Source organism: Bactrocera neohumeralis, chromosome 5, assembly GCF_024586455.1.
Source record: "Bactrocera neohumeralis isolate Rockhampton chromosome 5, APGP_CSIRO_Bneo_wtdbg2-racon-allhic-juicebox.fasta_v2, whole genome shotgun sequence".
Lineage (NCBI taxonomy): Eukaryota > Metazoa > Arthropoda > Insecta > Diptera > Tephritidae > Bactrocera > Bactrocera neohumeralis.
This window is the reverse complement of record NC_065922.1, coordinates 18,029,756-18,053,360: the sequence shown is the minus strand read 5'-3', so window position 1 is coordinate 18,053,360 and position 23,605 is coordinate 18,029,756. Positions and strand designations below refer to the sequence as shown.

The window sequence follows — 23,605 nt, the reverse complement described above, 5'->3', positions numbered from 1 at the left end:
TTTTGGAACCACATATTGTCCAAGTCCATATCATCCAATTCGAGCCAAAAATATTCGGTTAACATTGAGCGATAGCGGTTCCCATGCACATTAACGTGCTGGTCTTGATCATCACGAAAGAAGTACGGCCCTGCATCAAGCCGTAATTTTTTTCGGATGCAATGGTGACTTATGTAGTACGCGTATCATCGCTGAAGATAATTTATCGATGAAAATCCGGTTCATTTTCAAGTTGTTGTTCAGCCCAATTCACGAACATACGAGGATTCTGGTCGTCAAGCTGCTTCAGTTCTTGCCTCAGTTTGATCCTGTAAGGATGTATGCCAAGATCTTTTCGAAAAATTAGTCACAACGACGTCACAGAGATGCCCAACGCTTTGTAATTTTTCAGTCTTTGTCTAATTTTTTTGTAATAATTTTTCGATGCTCGAGAGATTGACCATTGGACCTTAAATCTTTTTGTAAGTTTTCAGTAATTTTTAATAATTTCGACTCGTTGTTGGACCTTAAATCTTTTCATGATGAAATGACAAACCCTGCTGAAGAGAAATATTAAAAGAGCGGTAAAGAATATGGCGTCGATTGCTGTTCCTATTGGTCTACTTTTGTAGCGTTCCTATTGAAAAACCCGTTAAATAAGTTTTACAAACAAGGACTTGATATTGATCGGTCAGTTTATACACCAACTATATTCTGAACAGATTCTTGGGGAGAACTAACGGAGTAGTTTTCTTATACACAGATATAAGGACGTGTACAAACGGCTGATCATTTATCGATATACCAACGATTCCTTCTGGCTGTCAAACTTCGTCACAAACCGAATACATATAACCTATTCAGGAGAAAGAGGTAATTTGATATAAATATTATCAGAGAGATTTCCAATGCTTTCCTCCATGTAACACCTTAAATTACTACTGAAGCTATCTTCATGGATCGCAGTTTATACTTATATTTTATGGTTTTGATAAAAAAAAATCATTTATAATATTCGGTCATGTTTAAGTTAATTAATTTTCACTTGTGTAATGGTATTACAAAAAAAAAAATGTTTTCCTCTCATTGAAAACATCTTAATCACCTCACAAAATTACTATACACTGCAATAATTGCCATAACTCAATATTTCGTAATCAGCAATTTTGATATTTGCATACAGACAAACCGGTTTTAAAAGTCGTTAAAAATTACTTTATTGAAAATTATTTCATTTGTTTCGTTTACTTCTCAATCACAATACGAATTTATAATGCTATTTCTACTTATAATAGAACACAAAAAATCTCTGCTTTTCTAAAAAACTTATGTAGTACTTATATGCGAGTAAATGGGAAAGCTAAGTGTTGCTTATCGGCCATATCCTGTTTTGAAGGAACCTGACGATGCTGATGCCGACGCTGAAGCTGATGCTGACGACGATGCTGACGAATGAGCAGAACTACTTGCACCACCATAGCCTCCACTGCCGCCATAACCACCTGCACCACCACGACCACCAGCGCCATAGCCACCGGCACCTCCAGCACCACTGCCGCCAAAACCTCCGGCACCACTGCCGCCGGCGCCACCAGCACTACCGCCACCAAAACCGCCGGAGCCACCGAAACTGCCAGGTCCGGCAAAACCTCCACCTAGGCCAAGACCAAGACCGAGACCTAAACCAGGACCGCCGGCGCCATGACCATGTTGTCCGTGTTTTCTATGGCCGTGACCGCCACCTTGGCCGCCAGCACTACCACCAAAGCCGCCATCGAAACCGGCACCTCCGCCGGAGCCTGCAGATCCAAATCCACCAGCACCGCCTTTACCGCCGCCATAACCACCGGCTCCACCGGCACCAAATCCACTTCCAGCAGAGCCACCTGCTGATGCTGAACCTTGTCCTCCAGCTCCACCTTTTCCACCACCGAAACCTCCAGCACCACCAGCTCCTCCACCTAATCCACCTCCAAAGCCTCCGTCAAATCCGCCTCCAGCGCCGGCACCGGCAGGACCACCAGCTGAACCCTGTCCTCCGGCACCACCTTTACCGCCGCCATAACCACCACCGGTTCCTGCACCGCCAGAGCCACCACTAAGTCCGCCTCCGAAAGCTCCGGCGCCAGAGTTAGCCGAGCTACCGGCAGATGCTGATCCATGTCCGCCGGCGCTACCTTGACCGCCGCCAAAACCTCCAGATCCACCTCCGAAACCTCCATCAAAACCACCACCTGCGCCGGAACCGGCTGAGCCACCAGCGGATCCGCCAGCTGAACCATATCCACCGGCATTGCCTTTGCCGCCACCATAACCGCCAGCACTGCCTGAACCGCCAGCACCACCACCTAGTCCACTTCCAAAGCCTCCAGCACCGGCTGAACCACCAGCGGACCCACCAGCTGAACCATATCCTCCGGCACCACCTTTACCGCCGCCAAAACCACCAGCGCCGCCTGAACCGACACCGAGTCCACCGCCAAGGCCTCCATCAAATCCACCTCCGGCGCCAGCATTGGCAGAACCACCAGCTGAACCATGTCCTCCGGAACCACCTTTACCGCCGCCAAAACCACCAGCGCCTCCTTCATTGCCAGAGCCACCACCAAGTCCACCTCCAAATCCTCCGTCAAATCCGCCTCCAGCGCCGGAACCGGCTGAACCTTGTCCACCGGCACCACCTTTACCGCCGCCATAACCACCACCGGTTCCTGCACCGCCAGAGCCACCACCAAGTCCACCTCCAAAACCTCCAGCACCAGAGTTAGCCGAACCACCGGCCGATGCTGATCCATGTCCGCCGGCGCTACCTTGACCGCCGCCAAAACCTCCAGGTCGACCTCCGAAACCTCCATCAAAACCACCACCGGCGCCTGAACCGGCTGAGCCACCAGCGGATCCGCCAGCTGAACCATATCCACCGGCATTGCCTTTGCCGCCACCATAACCGCCAGCACTGCCTGAACCGCCAGCACCACCACCTAGTCCACTTCCAAAGCCTCCAGCACCGGCTGAACCACCAGCGGACCCACCAGCTGAACCATATCCTCCGGCACCACCTTTACCGCCGCCAAAACCACCAGCGCCGCCTGAACCGACACCGAGTCCACCGCCAAGGCCTCCATCAAATCCACCTCCGGCGCCAGCATTTGCTGAACCACCAGCTGAACCTTGTCCTCCAGCACCACCTTTACCGCCGCCAAAACCACCAGCGCCGCCTGAACCGCCACCGAGTCCACCGCCAAGGCCTCCATCAAATCCACCACCTGCGCCGCCGCCTGCGCCAGCACTGGCTGAACTACCAGCAGAGGCACCAGATGAACCGTATCCACCAGATGCGCCTTTACCGCCGCCATAACCACCAGCGCCGCCTGAACCGCCAGCACCTCCATCAAAGCCACCTCCAGCACCACCACTGCCACCCAGACCAGCGCCAAGGCCTAGACCCAGTCCAAGCCCGCTCGACGCAGAACCACCAGCACTTGCGCCACCGGCTCCACTTCCACCATAACCGCTGCCACCATAACCTGAACCGGAACCGGAACTGCTTGCCGCATTAGCGGATGCCGAACTCAAACTCGCGCCACCTCCTAAGCCAAGACCCAAAAGGCCACCTTTACCACCAATATCAAGACCAAGACCTAAACCTAGTCCACCGGACCCTCCACCGCTATGTGATACTCCATAGCCTGCAAAAGAAATGACAAACTTCGTGAACATACTCTAAACTAAACTCACTCCGTCATCCTTACCGTTGCTCAAGGCCAGTGAAACTGCTAACAAACTAAACACTGTAAACGCTCGCATGATCAGAACTCAAATGTTGCGCTCAATACCCGCAGATGCGCTTATATAGAACCCATTCTAGGCGCCAATTAAAATACCGCTGCTACAAAAGACAACGTTCAGCGAGCAGTGCAAAAACTTTAGTTTCATCACTGTCTACCCCCTTGCCCCGCTAAAGCGCAATGCGAATAAAAAGTCTTGATCGTGGATTAACCGATAATACACTCATAATAGCATTCAACTTACTTGTGCATGTACAAACCTATATTTATGTATATCAGTGTAAACAGCACGTTTGGGGGAAACCTCAATCCCCGTCAACCAGTCGATGTGCTCACTTTACATATTATTGAGGCATGAAATTCAGCTGTGCGAAATTGTTCTTCTCCCAATCAACGATTGCGCTTTCTTACTTTTTGTTTTCTTTCTTGATGCACTCTACATTCGGTTTTAATAGATAAGTTGTGAGATTTTTGATTTGTAGTTTTTGAGATGTGATAATTCTTTGAAAAATTTGGAGTTAATGTTATTGTTATATAATTTTAAAGCAATCCACAGAAGTTTCTTTTGCAGTATATTACAGGAAGTCATCATATTATGAATTTTCTCTATGGTTGATAATGTTGGATTATTAGAAACCGAGATGAGTGTAATTATTGACTACATAGATTTTTTCCGTCATGTCGTGAGAACTCTAGCTCTAGTCTATCTTTTACTTTGAAGACAAAGTCTTTGTTTCTGTTAGTTGATAGTTCAAGTCGAAATTGGTCCCTCGGTTCATAATTCTGTAAGACACTGCCTCAATCAGTATATTTCTAGTATTTCATTGGCTGTCGATCTCATTCGTGCTCAAGTTTCTTTTCTCATTGCGATCCTTTCAACGGACTTAATTAAATATTGGAAGAATATACGACTTTCCGTAGATATCACCTGATTGAAACCCAATCCTAAGTAATAAAAACAGTTCAAACAGATCTCCCAACTCCGCAGAAAAAGCTTATCAGTGATAAAAGAACAATTTTCTTCATAAAACAGAAACCTTCTTATATATTTATATGTATATAGTTGATATTCGTCTCAATCCAGCAGACGCAGAGCAAATGCTCAAATGTTTCTATAACCTTGTACATACTATGGTTTCCTCTTATTCTAAATGACCTCAGAGATAAATGTTCTGTGATGAGCCTTACAATGTAACTTAGTTACTATACATCTTTCCTAAAGGCCTAAAAGAGGGCTTTTGGTATATTAAGTTTGCTATGAATTTTGTAACACCCAGAAGGAAACGCCGGACACCCTTTAAAATGTAAATCATACATACTATATATAAATGACTATCAGCTTAATCGATGTAGTCACATCTTATTTATATACGCAAACTATTCCATCAGTTTTTGAAATATCATTCTGAAATGATCTGAAATAATCGCCATTTGCAAAAATCGCCGAGATCAGATCACTATAGCATCCAGCTGTCATACAAACTGAACAATCGCAATGAAGTGCTTGTATGGCCAACTTTTTCGTTTGGCAAGATATCTTCAAGATGTTTGACTGGGAATATTGTACAAAAAGCGGTGCAATCTCCGCTCAAATTGTTCAGATTGAGCCACTATATCATATAGCTGTCATACAAACTGAACGATAAAAGTACTTCCACGGAAATTCTGGAATGTCTGAAGCGTGAAGTCAACGTTTTTTTCTTTCTTTCGAATTTTTGTTTTGTTCCAAACCTTGTGTTATTCCAGGTTTTGAAATTTTTGTGTTAGCCGTGTTCCAAACCTTGTGTTATACCAGGTTTTGAAGGAACTAAGGTAAGCAGAAAAAAATTATCTTAACTCCTTAACAATCATCTCCTCAGTAATAAAAGTATAAATTTTATATAAAAAAAGCCGTCGTTCCTCTCTCTACACTTTGTAGAATCGAAGTAGTCATCCACTTTTTTGTAGCGCATGCGTCCCATAACCTATTCGTAATGACAGCGAGCGCTCGTAATTTGTATGCGAAACAGGTTTTCTCGATTTTTTATTCCATATGAAATTTAACGACACCGAACCAGATGCCACTTTCAACATCAACAAATTACGCTACGAAATTAACAAAATAAAAACAATTAAGAAGAAGTGGAAACAAAAATAGAAATTTTATAACCGGCAAAATGCACACATACATACAGATAACAATACTTCTACATATGATATTGAATTACAAGTCATAAAAAATACAAACAAATTCATTTATCTACAGAAACATAGCCAGAAATCTACAAATGTAGAATCGCGGGTGAAAATAATAATATCTCAAAAGGTTTGGTTCCTCCGACAGAAGCTGTTGGAAACCTGAGACCAAATTTTTTTATCAAAATTTCAAACTTATTTGTTTTAGTAATGAATATATATTTACTGCTGACATTGGACCTCGCCGATCAATCACGGTTTTTTTACTTTTGTGGGCCTGTGCTCTGTCAGTATTACTCTCTGAAGCATATACCTACATATATGTAGATTTATATGCTTTATTAGCGATCATATGTGAATGCAAAACATTCTCACCGCTTTATTGCGTGCCTAGAAAATATTGTTCAGCCGGTTTTACCAGCTCACCCTCTGCTATTGTTGCTGCTATCAGTGACGTAGTGACTTTTGATTAATCATCGTCATTGGTTTAGGTATACATAACTACTTATATGTAGGTATATCGTTTCACATACGTTTGTGACAATGAACGTGTTCGCCAAAAAAGAACTAAGATTTTGACAAATCACTTTATTATAAAAGCTTATTGAGACATCGATATGATTTGAATGCTTATTTGTAATTTCTAAATTAATGGATTTCCCAGGTATTCAACTTGTTTAATTTAAATCAAAATGAAGGCATTAAATTTTTGATTATTTTCACTGTTTTTTCTATGAATATTAAATATTTTTTATGGTAGACAGTCACGTTCTTAAAGCTATGTTTCGTGGTTTCAAGAGAATATTGTGAGTAAAATTTTTTTGAAATCATGGCTAATTTAAATAGAACTTGTGTTAGGATTTAATAAATTAATGGACATGAATTCCGAAATTTCTATAAAAAATCTATTGTTTGAAAAATTTAAGCAGGCTCATTTCATTTCCATAAATTTTGGTTAACTTTTTCATAATTTTTGTCTAGTAACTTAGAGCAAAGTTCCTATAATGTGGACTTCGTCGAGCCGCTGTCACGCCTAAATAACGATTTTATTCATACTTAGTATTATGTTAGGATAGGCCAATGAGGCACGCATATATGTATATTGAGTTCAGTTGCTAGGTCTATGAGGAATAGTCATCTTTATAGTGGCCTCACTATCGATACCTCCTCCAGTGTACCATACCATGGTAACCCCAGATGCTTACAGCGTAGTCGTGCCAATGCGGGACAAGTGCACAAGAGATGTTCCATTGTTTCTCTGGTGCATTGCTCTAAACGTTTCCTGCACTCTTCACGATCTGTCAACCCCATTATGCGGGCATGTGTGGCCACCAGACAGTGACCGGTTAGTATTCCGAACATGTTCCTACAGTCTATTCTATCAAGTGCCAATAGGAATTTTGTGTAATTTTATTCAAATTAATCTCAACTGTTTTGCTTATCTGACTTCAAGTTTGTGCTGGAAGTTATCAGAGTAAGCAACGGAGACGACTTGCAAATTTTCGAAAAGTGGGAGTGGTCGTGCTCTGTGTTTAAAGCACAAAACCTACGAACCAGTCAAACCACATCAACTAAATTCAGTGCGGATATTTAATTTAACTACAGAGCAAAATCGATCATCGATCTATAATTATGACTTTTATACTTATGGTTTTGGTACCGAGAGCTTTAAGCCAAACCATAGATCTCTCACACCGTTCCGTTGAATCAAAAAATATTTAAAGTAAAGCATTCCAAAGTTGGTTTCAATTAAGCTAAACCTTCCTTAGACTTTAAATGTACAACATACTATATATTAGCATATAAGTCGATAACAGGTCATTTCGAAAGTTCCCGGCCTACCACTGTAAATGACATTTTTTTTTGCAAAATTCTTTTTTTTTATTTAACGTGGTTTCCTTTGGAGTTGCTGCACTTATTAAGCGACATTCCAACTTTTCGATATAATTTGTGTACTGGGATTTTTCTTTTTCTTCGAAATAGACCGCAGTTTCGTCGATCACCTCTTCATTGGACGAAGCGGGCATTCTTTTGAAATCTGAGAACAGAAAATTGTCACGGGGCCAGATCTCAAGAATACGGTAGATGCAAAGGCAATTCGAGGTCCATTTGCCATGGATTTTTGCCATCGCTTTCACTTATTTATGACACGGTGCGGCTTGCTTTGTCATCAGCATATTGGTTTCATTAGGGAAATGGATTTGGACGATTTGGACGACTTGTTGATGACAAATCCTTGACAGTAGTCCAAATCTTACTCACACCGGTGGGGAGGTCACAGGATTTCAAGTATTCTTTTTATCCGCTTGTATTGGTTTACTTTTTTCCGGATCTCCAAATTGAGATCCATTATTCGAGCACCACAGGGATCGGCATGGCGTAAGGTGTCGCGCTACTTAGCTAAAAGCAGCTTTAGCTGGGAAATTAGGACGGAGTATCGCGATTCTTTCAGCAGAGATGGATTACAGAAATAAAGTCTATTTAAGCTATCGATAAGACGATATTGTATGGTGTTTTAAGCCAAAGCAGGTCTTAAAATGACTCCATGCGTTGCATGTATTACACCTGACCGAGGTGGAGTTTATGTGGAGCCTTTTGGCGACAAATTTAAAGTAAGACTTACCGATCTAAACGGGGTTAGATCTCCAAAATAACAGTCCTTGGTCGGATAAAATCTGGGTAAATTCTGGCGCGTAGAAGCGGCTGTTGTGGGAGTTCTCATTGTGATCCTTTCAGCTAATTTATAATAGTTATTGTCTATCTCTAGACATCCGGATGAAATTCAACTCAAAGCTTACCCTCTTGAGAACAGAACTGAATAACATACTTTTCTATTTAAAAGACTTTTCTCTGAAATCATACACAAAGATCTCTCGTACATACCTTACAGTTTATATATTTATATTTCGCTCTCTCTCTCTTTGGCTTTGATTATGACAAAAACATCGTATTAAACAGAGAAAGGTGGTTAAAATTCTCAACATAAAAAGTGACCGACCACCTATGAGTTTTTAAACCACAAATAATAGTAGGAAAACCAAAACCAAGTAAACAAATAAAATAAACGAATTTCAAATGATTAATTATTAAATTGGTTATCTATTTGATTTTCATAACCAGAAGAGAAAACATGAACGATGAATGATGACTTCCATTAAATAGCGTTCTTAATTCTTGGAACAGTTTTTGATTTTTTTTTATTTATTATAATTTTTTTATTGAAACAAGATTCTTTTGTTTTATCTCTTCATTAACCGAATCGCCATAAAATTGCAGACATAATTCACGCTTAAATGGACATTAGTAAACAAGCCGCACAAAATACAATATACGACATAGTAAATTTTTTATAGCTTATTGCTTGTTTTCTCCAATATACTTTTTATACGCTTTTAACAGCATCTATTCTTTGCTCTGCGCTACCGACTAGTGCTTCGATTGTTCGCACTAACTGGATGTGACGCTCGCACGCCAGCGAAACAATTTAGGCGAAACAACGGGCATAACTTTGGTAGAATTTTACTAAATTACTTTTCGTGTTTCATTGTTTATGACTTTTATTTTTATCTACTGGGGATTTTATTAAGTGAAAAAATATTTTTTTACCAAGATTATTGGGAATCCAACAGAAACGGATTTTAGGTTAGGATTGGTAGTAAAAAGTATTGAAAAGAAAGGGAACTTGATAATATACAGACTACCACAATGTATCATTAGAATCATCCCGAAAAATACTATTAAAGCTAGAGATATTAATAGACCCCATATAAAATACATATATTTGCGAATAGCTATTAACCAAAAAAAATATATTTAGATGTGATTATACTGCATTATGAACATCACTTAAATGTTAAATTTTTTTAAATTAAAACAAATCAAAATGAAGTACCATAGTGTCCTAACAAAGTAGACAACTCCAAAAATTTTTGAATGCATGCTTATTTCTTGCTGGGTATACTCTTGTGCAGACATCATATTTAATATTTCCATTTCTTGGAAGAAAAGTAGTAATAAAACAAGATAAACGTCAGAAGACTTTATGGTGATCCCCAAATGTAATTCAGGTTCTACTATTTAAAAACGTATTAATATCTATAGGTTTCATAATTACTTTTGCTACAAGCACTTTTTCACCTTATTCGTCAAAAATATATAACTTTTGCACTAATAAAAAATGACTTTTACTTTTCTTTTTTTTAGACATGTTGTTTTCAAGAAGAAAAAACGCTTTGATATATTGTTATGGCCAAGAATTTAACTTTATTACAAAGAAAAGGTTTTGCAATTACGATTTAAAAATGGTTTCGAACAAGTGACCGGCAGGGCTGGCTCCAACAATTTCAAGACGGATGGTACAACTTTCGTCTAGTTTTTGCAGCAAAATTTTCTTCCAAGGCGTCAATCGTCTCAAATTTATCTGCGTAGTCAAAAGACTTCACATAACTCCACAAAAAATAGTCCAAGATGTTAAATCGCACAGTCTTGGAGGCCACACCACAGACCCATCGCTCGAGATACTGAGCTCACCAAAATTGTTCTTCAATAAATTTATTGTTTCGTGGGCTGTATGGCATGTAATGGCATTTTATTGGAACCAAATGTCATCCACATCAGTATCTTCTAATTGAAAAAAACTATTAATCATGGCTTTATAGCATTCTTCATTGTCTGTAATATTATTGCCGGAATCATTTTTGAAGAACTATCGATCAATGATTCTTTCTACCCATAGAGCCCGCCAAACAATGACGCTTTGATGGCGTTTCAACAATGTTTGTGGATTATCAACACTCAGAGTGTGCCCGCCAAACAATGACGCTTTGATGGCGTTTCAACAATGTTTTGTGGATTATCAACACTCAAAATGTGACAGTTCACCCAAATGTGTGCACCATCCTATATCGCTGAGCACGAGCTGATTAAACTCTTTGTGATCCTTTCCTCTCTCGAAGCTCTGATATCTACGGAGGAGATATGAAATGATTAATTAATTTGGATCTACGTAACTGGACCGAATCTGGTTTTTTATTTCGTTACGAATTTTCAATTTAAAATATTACTTAAAAATAATGGATTATGTTTTATGTCACTAAACAATAGCAACAGATGAAGAGAAACATAATGAAGTCTACAAAAAGTCTATCAAATCCATCTATCTCATAGATGAATATGAGCATTGATCGGCAAGAAATCCACTTTGAAAAAAATAGCAAAGATTGGGGTTAAAGTGGGCAAAGAAAGCATAAAATCAAACGCAAAATTGTATTTCTTTGAAATGGGGAAAAAAATAAAAACAAAAAGAACTGTTTCAATATTAAGAAGTTCAGTCGGTCATTGGCATAGTTTTCTTCCAATTGGTAGTCTATTTTGAATTAATTATCATAAATTTTATTTGGAACAAGAGTTTTTAGCACTCAACAGATTAATAGCAAACAACAAATAAGCTACGGTAGGCGCTAAAATATTATTTCTTTTAATAAATTACCTTCGTTTAATTTTATTGCCTTTAAATTGTAATATTTTTCAATACGAGAAGATTACATAAACAAATTGATAGGTAATTAAAGAATATGGCGATACAAAAAATTATACAATATCTAGCCACACAAATAAAGTAGCAAAAATCGTGTTTGTGCAAATCGTTTTGAGTACGAAAACCAGTTTTCGTGTTCTCGGCGATAAATAATTGTTTTCGATCAAAAAAACAAAGAAGATTAAATTGCAAAAGTGTGAAAAAAAGAAAAGGTATTATAATGGAAACATCAGAATGCTTAAGGAGTAATAAGAGATATATTAAATTTCAAAATATTAAACATAAGTCTTTGTAGTCTTAACTTAAATAAATGAAAAAAGTTACATTAGTAGTTATAACTGAAGAACAACTGGATCGATTTTGATGAAACTTGCTTCACTAAATTCGTCCGCTCTTCAAAAAACAGAATAGCGTGATTAAAATATCCACAAAATGCCAACCGTTATCTTTATTCAATTTGTTACTTATGACGCTTCGAACCAATTTTGAACCGCACTTTTTTTGGAGTTAATAAAAAACACCATTAATTTCAAAAAATCATCAACGAAAGGTTGAACACGCATAACATTTATTAAAAAATAGTTATTATGTGAATTATAATTAATTGAAAATAAAAATCCTAACCAACCTTGTTTAATGTTTGTCAACACTTTCCCCCCTTAGTGATCCCTCCAATATTGTTTCAACCTTCTACAAGTACATGTTCATGACAAACCAAACCTTCTAAATAAGCACATATAATTTAAAATTCTGTTATGTAATCCCATCTGATGGTGGGTGTAATTGAAAAATTGACTAGTCATAAAACTGTATAATTTCAGTACGATACGCGAAATTATGAAACAATTGTATAATATAAGTGTTTAATTGCTTTTCTCATATGAAACAGTGGTGGATAAAGTAATATGACCGCTTACAAAAATCTTTATTATTAATATAAAAAAAGTTTGAGAGCTCTTATTTAATTTTTCCAATACAAGGTTGATATAACTTTTTAAAATCTCTTTTTTTCGCTATAGATTCAGGTTTTAGAAGCGAGTCTAGCATTCAGTATATTCTTTATACCAAAAGCTTAACTCTATCATGTTGAGTGGATCAATAAGGGATATTACGATGCTCTGATCCTGTGCGATGTAAACACGACTGTTTACTTTAACTTTTTCGATGTCATCGTCTTTAAGAGAGGTGTTTTTCGATGACTTCGCGACCCTCACTCAATATATTTTCAATGATTAGGATTTCTTTGGCAACACAAAATTTCTAGGAAACTCGTTCAATCAAACTTCATACGAAGATAAAAAAGGGTTGTTCCAATCTTGAAAATTTTTTATCGACTCGATTCGCATTCTTAGTTTTAACGCATGAAGTCGATGTTCTCGCAGTAAGTCAGCGAACTCAGAAACTATTTTCAATCCAAAGAAGGTTTATTTGGACTGCTTAGAATATCCGGAAGGAGTTTTGGAGTAAATTTTAAATTTACTTAGAGCTTTGTGATCCGCCTTTTCGTATCAAGTCCACTATGTGGTTTGTGTCTCAAATATATTCTGACAAAAAAGAACCCGGAAATTTACAATTTCCCGTATTGGGCGTAGTTTGCTCCATATTTTATATTTTGCTAAATTGTCAGGGCTTTCTTAATTTCTATGCCAAATATGATCGCGATCTGTCAAGTCGATATACCAAATATCGTGTGCGGAGTCGTTACGAATGTTGGAAAGAGCTTACTGTGATTCAGTTGAAGAAGCGATTGCTATGGTGTTCGAAACTCTTCAGACAATTGTTAGAGTGATGGCAAAAGAGCGAGTACGTTCGAATGATTTTGGTGAATACGTTGGATATGAAACGCGTTTTTGCTCAACTCGCCCCGATAAAGCTACTTTTTTTCAAAACGAATACTGTAAACAAGTCTCTTGGGATATGCTTGATCGAGGGAATTCCGATCCCACAAAAACGAGCCGAAACCATAAAAACACGAAAAGAAATCGGCATTTTAAAAACATGTCAAACGGAGCTAAATATTTCTACTGAATTTTTTTTCCAACTAATCTACTCCAAAATAAACTTATTTTTAACAACTTTGAAACTCATTTAGAAGTCGAATGTACATATGTATAGAATAGCTAGAATTAAACAAAAATTTGCTTTTACATTTTTGGTCTTTCATTTTTGATTAATTCTAGCTATTCTATTCTTCATTTATCGAGTTCTAATTTCCCAAAAATTGGCAATATTACCTTTAAAAGAAAAAAAAATTAAGTATTTCAAAATATCACGACTTTTTCTGCCACATAACTATAATATTAGGTTATTTTTCATACCTTAAATGACAAAAGCTTCATAATTCGTTGTTAGTGGCAATAATACCATACTTTCAGTTTTACCGCATATTAAATTACAAAACTTAACCCCAAAGGCGCAATTAAAAAATAATAAATATTTTTTGCATATAATTAAATTATGGAAACCAACGATTATCGCCGTAATTATTGTACTTAAGGTATGCATTGGAATTAAATTAGTATTGAATCGGAAATATTATTCAATTTCAAACGGGAATACCTGTGGCGAATTGCAAAGGCAAGTGAATTCACAGAATTCGGAGACAATATGGATAGGGAAGCTGACTTTTGATTAAGCAAGTAATTAATGTGAGATTTAAATTAGAATTAGTATTTGTTGAATATATTCGGCTAGACGGTTAAGTGAGCTGTAAATTGTTAAGTGACGCCATCGATCGAAAAATTATTATTTTCTATTTTCAAATAACAAAACTTGTGCTTCCCCAGTGATTTACAATGAAAATGGAAAATCCAAAAATTTCAAAAACAAAAATCAAAATATTTATATTCTAATGCAAAATACGCTAATTCGCCATAACAAGTATTCACAGATCAATTAGCATCCGGCAATAAGCCTCATAATCGTACTTAGTATAAGCACTATTTCCACTCATAAGAACATGAGCAGGCAAACAAATAATTGTACAAGTATAATATCAATATCCATATACATATATAAACATGTGTAGTTGCTGTATGTATAGCAAGCAATTCGTACAAATTGATAACCTCTTATAACACCAACAAATATAGTGTTATACTCGACTCGCATGTGCATTTACCTGGTTGGTAGCTTGCTTGGCAACGTGTGGGGTAATTAGCGTTGTGACGTCTCTGCGCTCTTCGAAGATTACCACACAGCGATACTTCAAAAAGCGTGCTTTGCATTTGCATTGCACTCGCCTCAATTAGCTAAATCAGATAAGACATCACTCTGATCACATAAACATAAACAAATGAATACAGTTCGCTGTTAGATTTGAATATTGAATATTCTACAGAAACTTTCGCGGAAATTTCACATGTTTAGTTGGAAAGGAAACGGAACTAAATAACTGAAAGTGGAAAAAATAATATTCCAAAGTCTTTATAGAACTGTTAGATCGCTTCGCGTGTTTCAAGGCAGGCTTTTTAATTTAGTAGCTCTGGTGCTCATTTTGGTAGCTTTAAGAAGATAAAATATTCAGAATACAGAATCAGATTTTTCTATTCGAAAATAATATATACGAGTTAGACGTCTTAAGGGAGTTATCCTCCCTTGTGGCAAACTCGACTTTTTGTTTGCATAAATCCAATCTAGAGCACTTATATAACATGCTGGTAAGGCAAATTTTTTAAATTGAGTGTAAATAACTTACAGAAGTGAGAAAGTAAGGCCTTCAGAGCGCGTGACCTACACATCACAGTTTTTAAACACATTATTCTCGAAACAAAATTTTTTAAACTGGCGTTTCTCAAAAATGGTTCTATAGATTGCTTTAAATATTTAATGGTAGATTTAAATATAAATGTGGCTATCGCCCAAACTACGATATTCAAATATTGAACCATAAAAAAGTGATCGAAAAAAACATGAAATGTTGAGTTTTAAGTTTTAAAACATACAAAAATATTTACTTCTCAGTTTCATGAAAGTAAAGTGATAAAATAAAGGGGTTTTAGTTAAAACCTTAACTTAGAACTTGGATGAAGAAAAAAAAACTAAAACTTGTATTTTTCGCAGACATTTTTACATAAAAATGAACATATCAGTGACATTTCGCGACATTTTTTTCTCAAATAGTTGTAATAGAAAAAAATCGTTCCTTCAAGTTTTTAAGAATTGTATCTCAAACTTCATGAAGATCGGCGCACAAGTTCTCAAGGCTGTAACCGAAACTATTGGCACAATATTCTAGAGGTGTGGTCAAATTTAATAAACCAATAAAAAAAATTAAATTTGTTGAAACCTGTTAACCCGTTAAACCATGCAACCCCTCAACGAAATATTTTTACTTGAAAAAAATTCGAAATTACAGCTAAAGACCTAATAGATGTAGAGTAAAAATTTTAAAGCCCCGTGTTTTTTTTCATTTCACTATAAAAAATGATTTACAAATTTTACTTAGTAGTAGCAAGACTATCGAAATAATCCGACAATTGAGAACCTTTTTGTGGAGAAAATGCTGTGTGATCGATATCTCAAAAGCTGAGGAACTAGTTCACGTACGCATAAAAACCAACGGATCGACAGACAGACGGAGATAGCTGAATCAGTCCAGTTGGTCACACTGATCATTTATACATAAATACACCTTATAGGGTATTCGATGTTTCCTTCTGGGTGTTACAAACTTAGTGGCAACCTTGAAATATCTTGTTCAAACTATAATTAAAAGTTTTTTTGCTCATTCAGACACATATCTTTATTTTGATCCTATGGAAAAGTAGATTCTATTTGGAACTAGTTCAGAGCTATTTTTATGCTACCAAAGGTTAGTTTTTATTTAGCATAGGCTGTCAGAACAAGTTTGAAACATTACGAGACCAGTTCTTAAGTAGACAGTGACAAGTTTAGGACTAATTTAGAATTATTTTGAGAGTGCAGAAAAATGAGCTGAAGTAATAATTATCCTCTCATACTCGAAACAGAAACTTTCGGTATTTTTGAAATTTGTATTTAAGGTATTAGAAAATCATTTAGGAACAACTGTTCTGGTAGATAAAAGATATGGATATTAATATAAAAAACCGTAAATATACCTTTAACTTTTCCTTCTCAACTTCAAATCGAAGCTCAGTGTAGTAAAGTACATAAAAAGTGGTTGAGGAAATAAATCATTCCATCGACAGGCGATCAAAAAAAACTTGAATATCTAGAAACAATTACTTTAAATTGCATATTAATTAAATGAAGTGTTAGTTTTCGCACATTTATGATCGACAAGACAATTGCGCTCATCACTGAGGGTCTTACTAAAGTGACGAATGTACTTGCTGTAGTCTTTGGCACTTGAGATGACAGCACTGCATTATTTATAGCTTTTAAATAACTTATAATTTATAGTAAGTACAAAAAGAGGCTTGGAAGTGGAATTACTATTATTACTACTTTTGTGGAAAAACCATAAAAGTAATGAACAAAACAAAAGTAAAATTTATTTGTTTGATATTCGGAGCACCCAATAGGAAAAACTCGGAATTGTTAGAAAAACTTCGAGTTCACAGTTTAGCCCCTCTCATAGTTAATAGTAGGATTAGTTAGCTTATACGTAAAGAAGCTTACTAGTCCTTTGTAGTCCTACATGAAGGTTAAGTTGAATTCGAACTGAATAATTCATCATATGAGACGTCAAGTTGTTTAAAAGAGACTTGAAAACTAATTTTGATACATCGTCTGGTCTTTTGAACTGCGAAGCTCCTAGATATCTAAGACAACTAGGCCCAACAAAAGTAGTGAAGAAGCGTTTCACTCATGTCTTTCTCTCTGCCCTTCATGCCTAAGCCATCGTTACTAACGCCTATCCGCCTCTAGTTATTAGTAACAAAAAGGAGAAAACTTAGAGAAGATGTATGTAGAGGGTTATTAATATTATATACTACTATGAGAAATAAATAGTTAGACTTTGTTCATGATTTTAAAATTCTTAATTTAACCTTCAAAATTATGTCGTCCTCCTCACAATAATCCCCTTGGTCCCAATATATTTATATGCCAACGTTTTTTACAGATCTCGAAACAGTTGTTGAAATCAATTTCCGGAATATAACGGCGTTGAATGACCGTAGCGATTCACGGTGATTCACGGTTAATGTCTTCAATTGACTCAAAGCGGTTTCCCTGAAGCACTCGTTTGAGTTTGCTGAAAGCCAAAAGTCAGACGGAGCTAAATCAGGCGAATACAGTGATAGCGGGAGGGTATTGGTTAAAAATTTGGCGAAAAACTCACGAAGAATCAAGCAGTATACGACGGGCATTATCGTGGTGCAAAAACAAGGAGTTGTCAGCCCATAATTCCCGTCTCTTTTTTCGAATAGCTTCGCGCAAACAACGCAATACACTCAAATAGTATTCATTGTTGACAGTTTGGCCGGTCGAAAGGACATCTGAGTGCCCTACACCTCGATAATCGAAGAAAATTCTCAACATAACATTGATTTTGGACCTGCTATAACGTGGTTTTACGGCTACATATGCCACAATATTCGGCCGACTGATCGTCTGTTTCTGGGTCGTAAGCATAGATCCAAGACTTTCAGTTCTTTACATCCTGGAAGGCGGAAAGCATTGTCTTTGAAGCTAATGCGACGCTGTTTATCAATAAACTTTAATGATTTTGGAACCAATCGTGTTTTCACTTTTCTTATGTCCAAATTAGCTTTCAAAATGGATTTGAAATATTTCAAAACTCTTCCTTCCCATACTCCAACGATTCCAGTAAGATCTTTGATTGTTAATTGTCGATTCTCAAGCAACCACTCCTATATTTTATTGACGTGCTGAACATTAGTTAATGTTGATGATCGTCCCGGACTTGGTTCGTCATCAACGCATTCTCAACCCTCTTTGAATAATTTTTAACAATCAAAAACACTTGCTCATGACAAAAAATTACCACCGAAGACCTTTTCCAACATTCTGAATGTTTCGGCAACAAAAATTTAATTCCGCACACAGAATTTAATGGCCCTACTTTGTTGAATAATTTCACTTATACCAAAAATGTCCGAATTCATTTTATGTACTTCAGAAAGACTAATGTATACTAAATACTAACTAGTATTTTGATGTGACATTTGGCACACATATCACCAACAGTCGTACTAATCTAGAAAAAATATATTTCGACGAATAGGTTTTTGCTCGAAGTTTATATTAATAGTGCTTTACTATTTTTTGCCCACAGTAGTAAAAAGCGTAAATTTTCTTCAGTGACCTAACAAGCTCCCAACGTAACTATTGATATATTTTCATCACACTATATATCGATACAAATAATCAAAAAACCAATCGATATATTTTGAAAGATTTGTTACTGATGGACTTCTACATTTTCGATATTATATCGATAGCGTTAGTTTCTGACCTGATATAGTTATTTAGAAATCGTTCACGAACCCAAGTGTTATACTCAGATACACTAACATTATTTCCATAAATGAAGTTACAATGATTATTCATCATTATGTTCGACTCATACCTACGCGAGAACCCTGTATAATATTAAAAGTAGATTTGTAATTATTTTTATTATTATTTGTATTTGCTCGCATTCCATCCGCTTTACCTCGTCTATGTCATTTTATGACACCGCAGCAAAATATCCATATTCGATTCGTTGCAAAATAATGGGGTATTAGTCACAGTGGTAGCAATAAATGGAATTCAAAATGATGCTGAATGACAGTTGCAGCACAGCGGTTGCATACAGACCGAGTCTTTGAAATGCTGCGTCAATCCGAACATTTGCAATGTCGCCGAAGGCAAGCGTTTGCCATTTTCAGCTTTATTGTCATCTTCTACATTGGTGAGTATCACTATCATTTAGCTCAAATGTTTAATTTACATAAACCGATTAAAATTACCTTTAAGATTTTTCTTGTGCCGACAACCCAAACAACAATGCTGAAGATACTGCAAATCCAGTCACTGCTGCCCTCCACAGGCTGATTATGGCTCCTTTGAAGCTTGTCACCATGATTCTTAAAGAACATGGACAAACGGATTTAGATAATTTAGAGAACTTGATTAACGCCGCAAATCAGAAAAGCCCTGAAATACCTGTAGTTTCCGACAATAATGGTGGCGCTGTGCAATCTGATGATGTCCAATCGGATAGTGTGCCATATCAATATATGCAAAGTCATCTTGCTACTAGAAGGATAGGTAATTTTTATCGATTTGGTGGCAGTGGTTGAGGTATTTCGAAGGAGATCTGAAATCATAGCACTATTCAAATAAATTTAACGCTTTAAATAAATTAATAATTATGCAATAAAGGAATTATGAAAATATAGGGTGTCCTTTTTGGAGGCATACAAATTCTTAGAAAAGTACCCAGCTGTCAAACAAACTGTCAAAGTTTACACATGTGTTTGACAATTATGTGGAGCAAAACTAATTATCCTGCGAAGGCTTACACTTACTTGTATTAGTCATGAGTAGGATGTCGGTACGATGGGAGCAACGCTTCACTACTTCAAAGAATGAGCGGAAGCGTGAATCCATTACATAGCTGCCGGCGATTCTCTTTAGGCGCAATTTGAAAGCGTTTCTTCCGTCGTCGATACATGAATCCTTGGAACACACCAGAGATCAAGAAACAGTTGAAATGGGGGACTTCACTTGAAGAACCTATCTTGATATAGGCAGAATTTTGAAGAATTTTGAAGAAAACGACGATTTCCTATTAGCTGGAAATGTAAAAATAACAGATCTTTGGAAATAATTTTGAGTGCGATCTCCATCGACTAACTGGAGGAAAAAAACTAATCACCGTGATCTATAATGTCAAGTTAGAGGGCCTACTAGGTGCCGAACTGCTGAAAAATTGGTCCCAATTGGTGAAAAGACTATTGTATACTTATAGTCTTCCAGTGTCTACTTGCAGGCCTGCGAAAATCGAATTCCTTAATCGGGTTAATGAAGTGGCAGCATTAGTGGATCAAGTGCTTCGTGTTAAGATGAGACTATGTTGAGCAAAAATCGCCTTATTTATCGGACCGCCCTAATTAGTAGTTAAGTGCGCGTATACAAGGTGGGCGAGGTTACATTGACGAGAGACTGCAGGTTCTACCCAAGCATCTGTGATGTGGGTGCGTCCTCTTGCCTTGTATGTGTCAATGGCAATGACAAAGCTATTATAAATCGCTTAAGTGCCTTGACTTGTCATCCTAATTTCCAGTTATTCACACTTACATAGACAAAAATGGATATATAACATAAATCCTTCAAGTTACAACAAAAGCAAGTAAACACTACGTTTGCATTACACAGCAGCATCTGCAGTGCCCACGAGCTGAAGGTCACTTTCTGCGTAAGACAACAACAAACTGTGCAGTAACTTAGAAGTGTGTGGGAAGAGATTTGACGCAGCATTCTTGTGACAACAGTCTTTGGATTGCATTGAATAATATATCAATTCATTTCAATAATATTCAACACAGTTTAACACACGCACAGTGTGTCGCCTACAAGCTATTCGCATTTCATGTCAACTTTACATATAAACAAATCTATATTTAAACACAGCTGCTGGAATACTGTCTTTGTGAATGTCTGTTATATTTGCGGTGTTTCTCCTCACACCACTGCCGCTCTCATGCTCACCCACTTACCACATCTGTCCCAAATATCATTGAATGCAAATTTTTCTAATGGAAATTTAATTTCCTAATGCGTATTTAAAGCGCCTGCTATTTTGATAATTGCTTGCTTGCGTCGAGGATGTCCTTAGTAGCAGATACAAGCTGCAAGATTATTTAAGCATTTGTACACTGTGTGCTAATATTTAATTCCAATATAATATGGCACACTCTAAAGTTCGGTTTGCGGCTGCTGGTTGAGAATATCTTAAATTGTTATTTAAAATTGAGCAACATCTGTTGCTGACTATCAGTGAAATTAGCTGTTGAAGTCTGGCTTTTTTTCGAGATTGCTTGTTGTCTTCCTCATTTTCTTTATCTTCTTCTAAGGCGTAATATATACATGACGCGGTTGTTGAAGCCACCAGTCACTAGAAAACTTTTTTAAGTTGTAGGGCACCCAATTCATTCGGATTTTACCAACATATTGCTAGTGGCGAAGCTCGATTACATCCTACATATAAATATCTTATACGGGGGTAAGGCCATGTGTAATTCATAAAAACAGCAAAAATGCGTCAATTTTTCTCGAAGAAAGTACCTTTATATTCCCACTCAATAAACTGTACAATTTTTTGGAATGATTGATGCAGAGATGGGTATGAAGATAGTCAGCATTTTTAATAGCCAATGATTTTTGATAATTCGAACCAACGCATTGTTAAACGTTTTGCAGCGATCCGAGCTCTGAGAAAAAATCATAGCGCTAATAACGGGTGATTAAAGTAGATGTAATATACTCAATTATTTTTTTCAGTATTGTTTACAAGTATTACATCATGGAAAAACCTCTGAACAGTGTTTACAAATCATTCAACGTTATTACGAAAATTCACGTTCTGTAAAGAATGGGTTTCGCACGCTTCGCTCAATTTGTGGTCAACATAATCGGTCTACTAAGCGCACTATTCGCACCACCATCACCCATCTTGAGATCCAACACTCTTTACCGGATTTTATTCGACGGAATAGATAACGTCCTGCACGCAGTGAAGATAATATAGCAACCTTAGCTAAGAGTGTACCATCGAAGACTGTGGAGAGTCGATTCGGCGCCGTTCGCAGCAGCTCGGACTGACTTATGGAACGACTTGGCGCATTTTACATCGAGATCTTAAATTAAAAGCATACAAAATGCAGTTTGTGCAAGAATTGAAGCCGCTTGACCTTCCCAAGCGACATCGCTTCGCTATATGGGCTCTTGAAAAGTTCCAAGAAAACCGACGTTTTCGAGCCAAATTTTGTTCAGCGATCTTTTCTGGGTCAATGAGTATGTAAACGAGCGAAATTGCCGCATTTGGGACGAAGAACAAGCTGAAGAGATCCAACAGCTGCCATTTCATCTAGAACAAACAACGGTTTTGGTGTAGTTTGTGAACCGGAGGAATTATCGACCCATATTACTTCAAAAATGATGCCGATGAAAACGTAACAGTCAATGGCGCCCGTTATCGCGACCAATCATTTAATGCTTGAAATTGAAGTTCGTGATCTCGGCGACATTTAGTTTCTATAAGACGGCGCCACTTCCTACTTATCGCATCAATCAATAGAATTATTGAGAGAACGCTTCGTTGAGAAGATTGTATCTCGTTTTTGGGCGTTCGACTATTTTCTTTAAGGATATGTGAAGTCTAAAATCTATCCGAACAGTCCCGCTTCGATTCGACACTTGTGCCAATGTTTTTTTCAATTTTCGGAATAGTCTTCAATGGGCGTAGCGATTCACGTTTAATGACTTCCACTGTCAGTATTATATACTGCGGTCTAGGGATCTAACATGAGTGCTAATAAATTTCAAACAAAGGCAATCTATAGAAAATTTTTGGTGATGAATATGTTGTACACCGCGCCTTTTCCTTGAACTTATTAATACGGAGATTACTTATCCTATAAAATAATATCGAAACGAGGAAGAGCTCGGTTGTAATACCTTAAAATTTCAAAACTTAATTTAAAGGCGTATTCTAGTCTCCAAAAAAAAACGATATTTTTATATTTTCAAAATTTAACTATTCATAAAAATGTCTAAAATATAATTTTTCAAAATTCAAATTATTTTCGAATATTTGGTATTTTGCTGACCTGGTATTCAAACTGGTTCGGTTTCACGCTGTTTTTTTCTAAACGATAGGCAGGATTTCTCAGGTTCTACCTTATTGATTTTCCTGAACTTTTCTTTTATAGACTCGGTTTTAGATTGCTTTCCAAATTGGAGGGTTGAAATCGTGTGTATGGTGAAGTGCATATTCTTTGAGATGCCCCATTTAATCAACTCATAATTTTTAAAATATTTAACTTTTTTTTTTCCTACATTATTGTAATGTTAATAAACTAATAAAAAAATAATATAAAATTCAATTTTTACCACACTTCAAAAATTACCTAAAATTCAAAATTAAAAAAATAAGAAAAGTTTTGAGGAGGCAACAAAAGTATAAACT

At 37.0% G+C, this 23,605-nt stretch overlaps 2 protein-coding genes across 20 annotated transcripts; one reads left to right on the top strand and one right to left on the bottom strand.

Annotated features, from left to right (window-relative positions):
• Positions 1–1,171: 1,171 nt before the first annotated feature.
• Positions 1,172–3,837, bottom strand: LOC126758146 (uncharacterized). Of its 19 annotated transcripts, none has more exons than XM_050472228.1 (5): positions 3,732–3,837; positions 3,210–3,668; positions 2,721–3,143; positions 2,406–2,594; positions 1,172–2,276 (listed from the first exon to the last, which is right to left on the bottom strand). In XM_050472228.1, the coding sequence occupies exons 1-5, from the start codon at positions 3,784–3,786 to the stop codon at positions 1,351–1,353; spliced, it is 2,052 nt and encodes a 683-aa protein (XP_050328185.1). In that variant the 5' UTR covers positions 3,787–3,837; the 3' UTR covers positions 1,172–1,350. The 19 variants fall into 19 exon arrangements, with proteins under 19 accessions (XP_050328185.1, XP_050328181.1, XP_050328180.1 ...); XM_050472224.1 differs by having other exon boundaries at positions 1,172–2,534; positions 2,661–2,796; positions 2,857–3,143; XM_050472223.1 differs by having other exon boundaries at positions 1,172–2,594; positions 2,721–2,796; positions 2,857–3,143.
• Positions 3,838–16,520: 12,683 nt separating this feature from the next.
• On the top strand, positions 16,521–19,786 carry LOC126759219 (uncharacterized). The gene is made up of 3 exons (XM_050473924.1): positions 16,521–16,862; positions 19,114–19,324; positions 19,390–19,786. Exons 2-3 carry the CDS (start codon positions 19,198–19,200, stop codon positions 19,713–19,715), a joined length of 453 nt encoding a protein of 150 aa, XP_050329881.1. The 5' UTR covers positions 16,521–16,862; positions 19,114–19,197; the 3' UTR covers positions 19,716–19,786.
• The last annotated feature ends 3,819 nt before the right edge of the window (positions 19,787–23,605 follow it).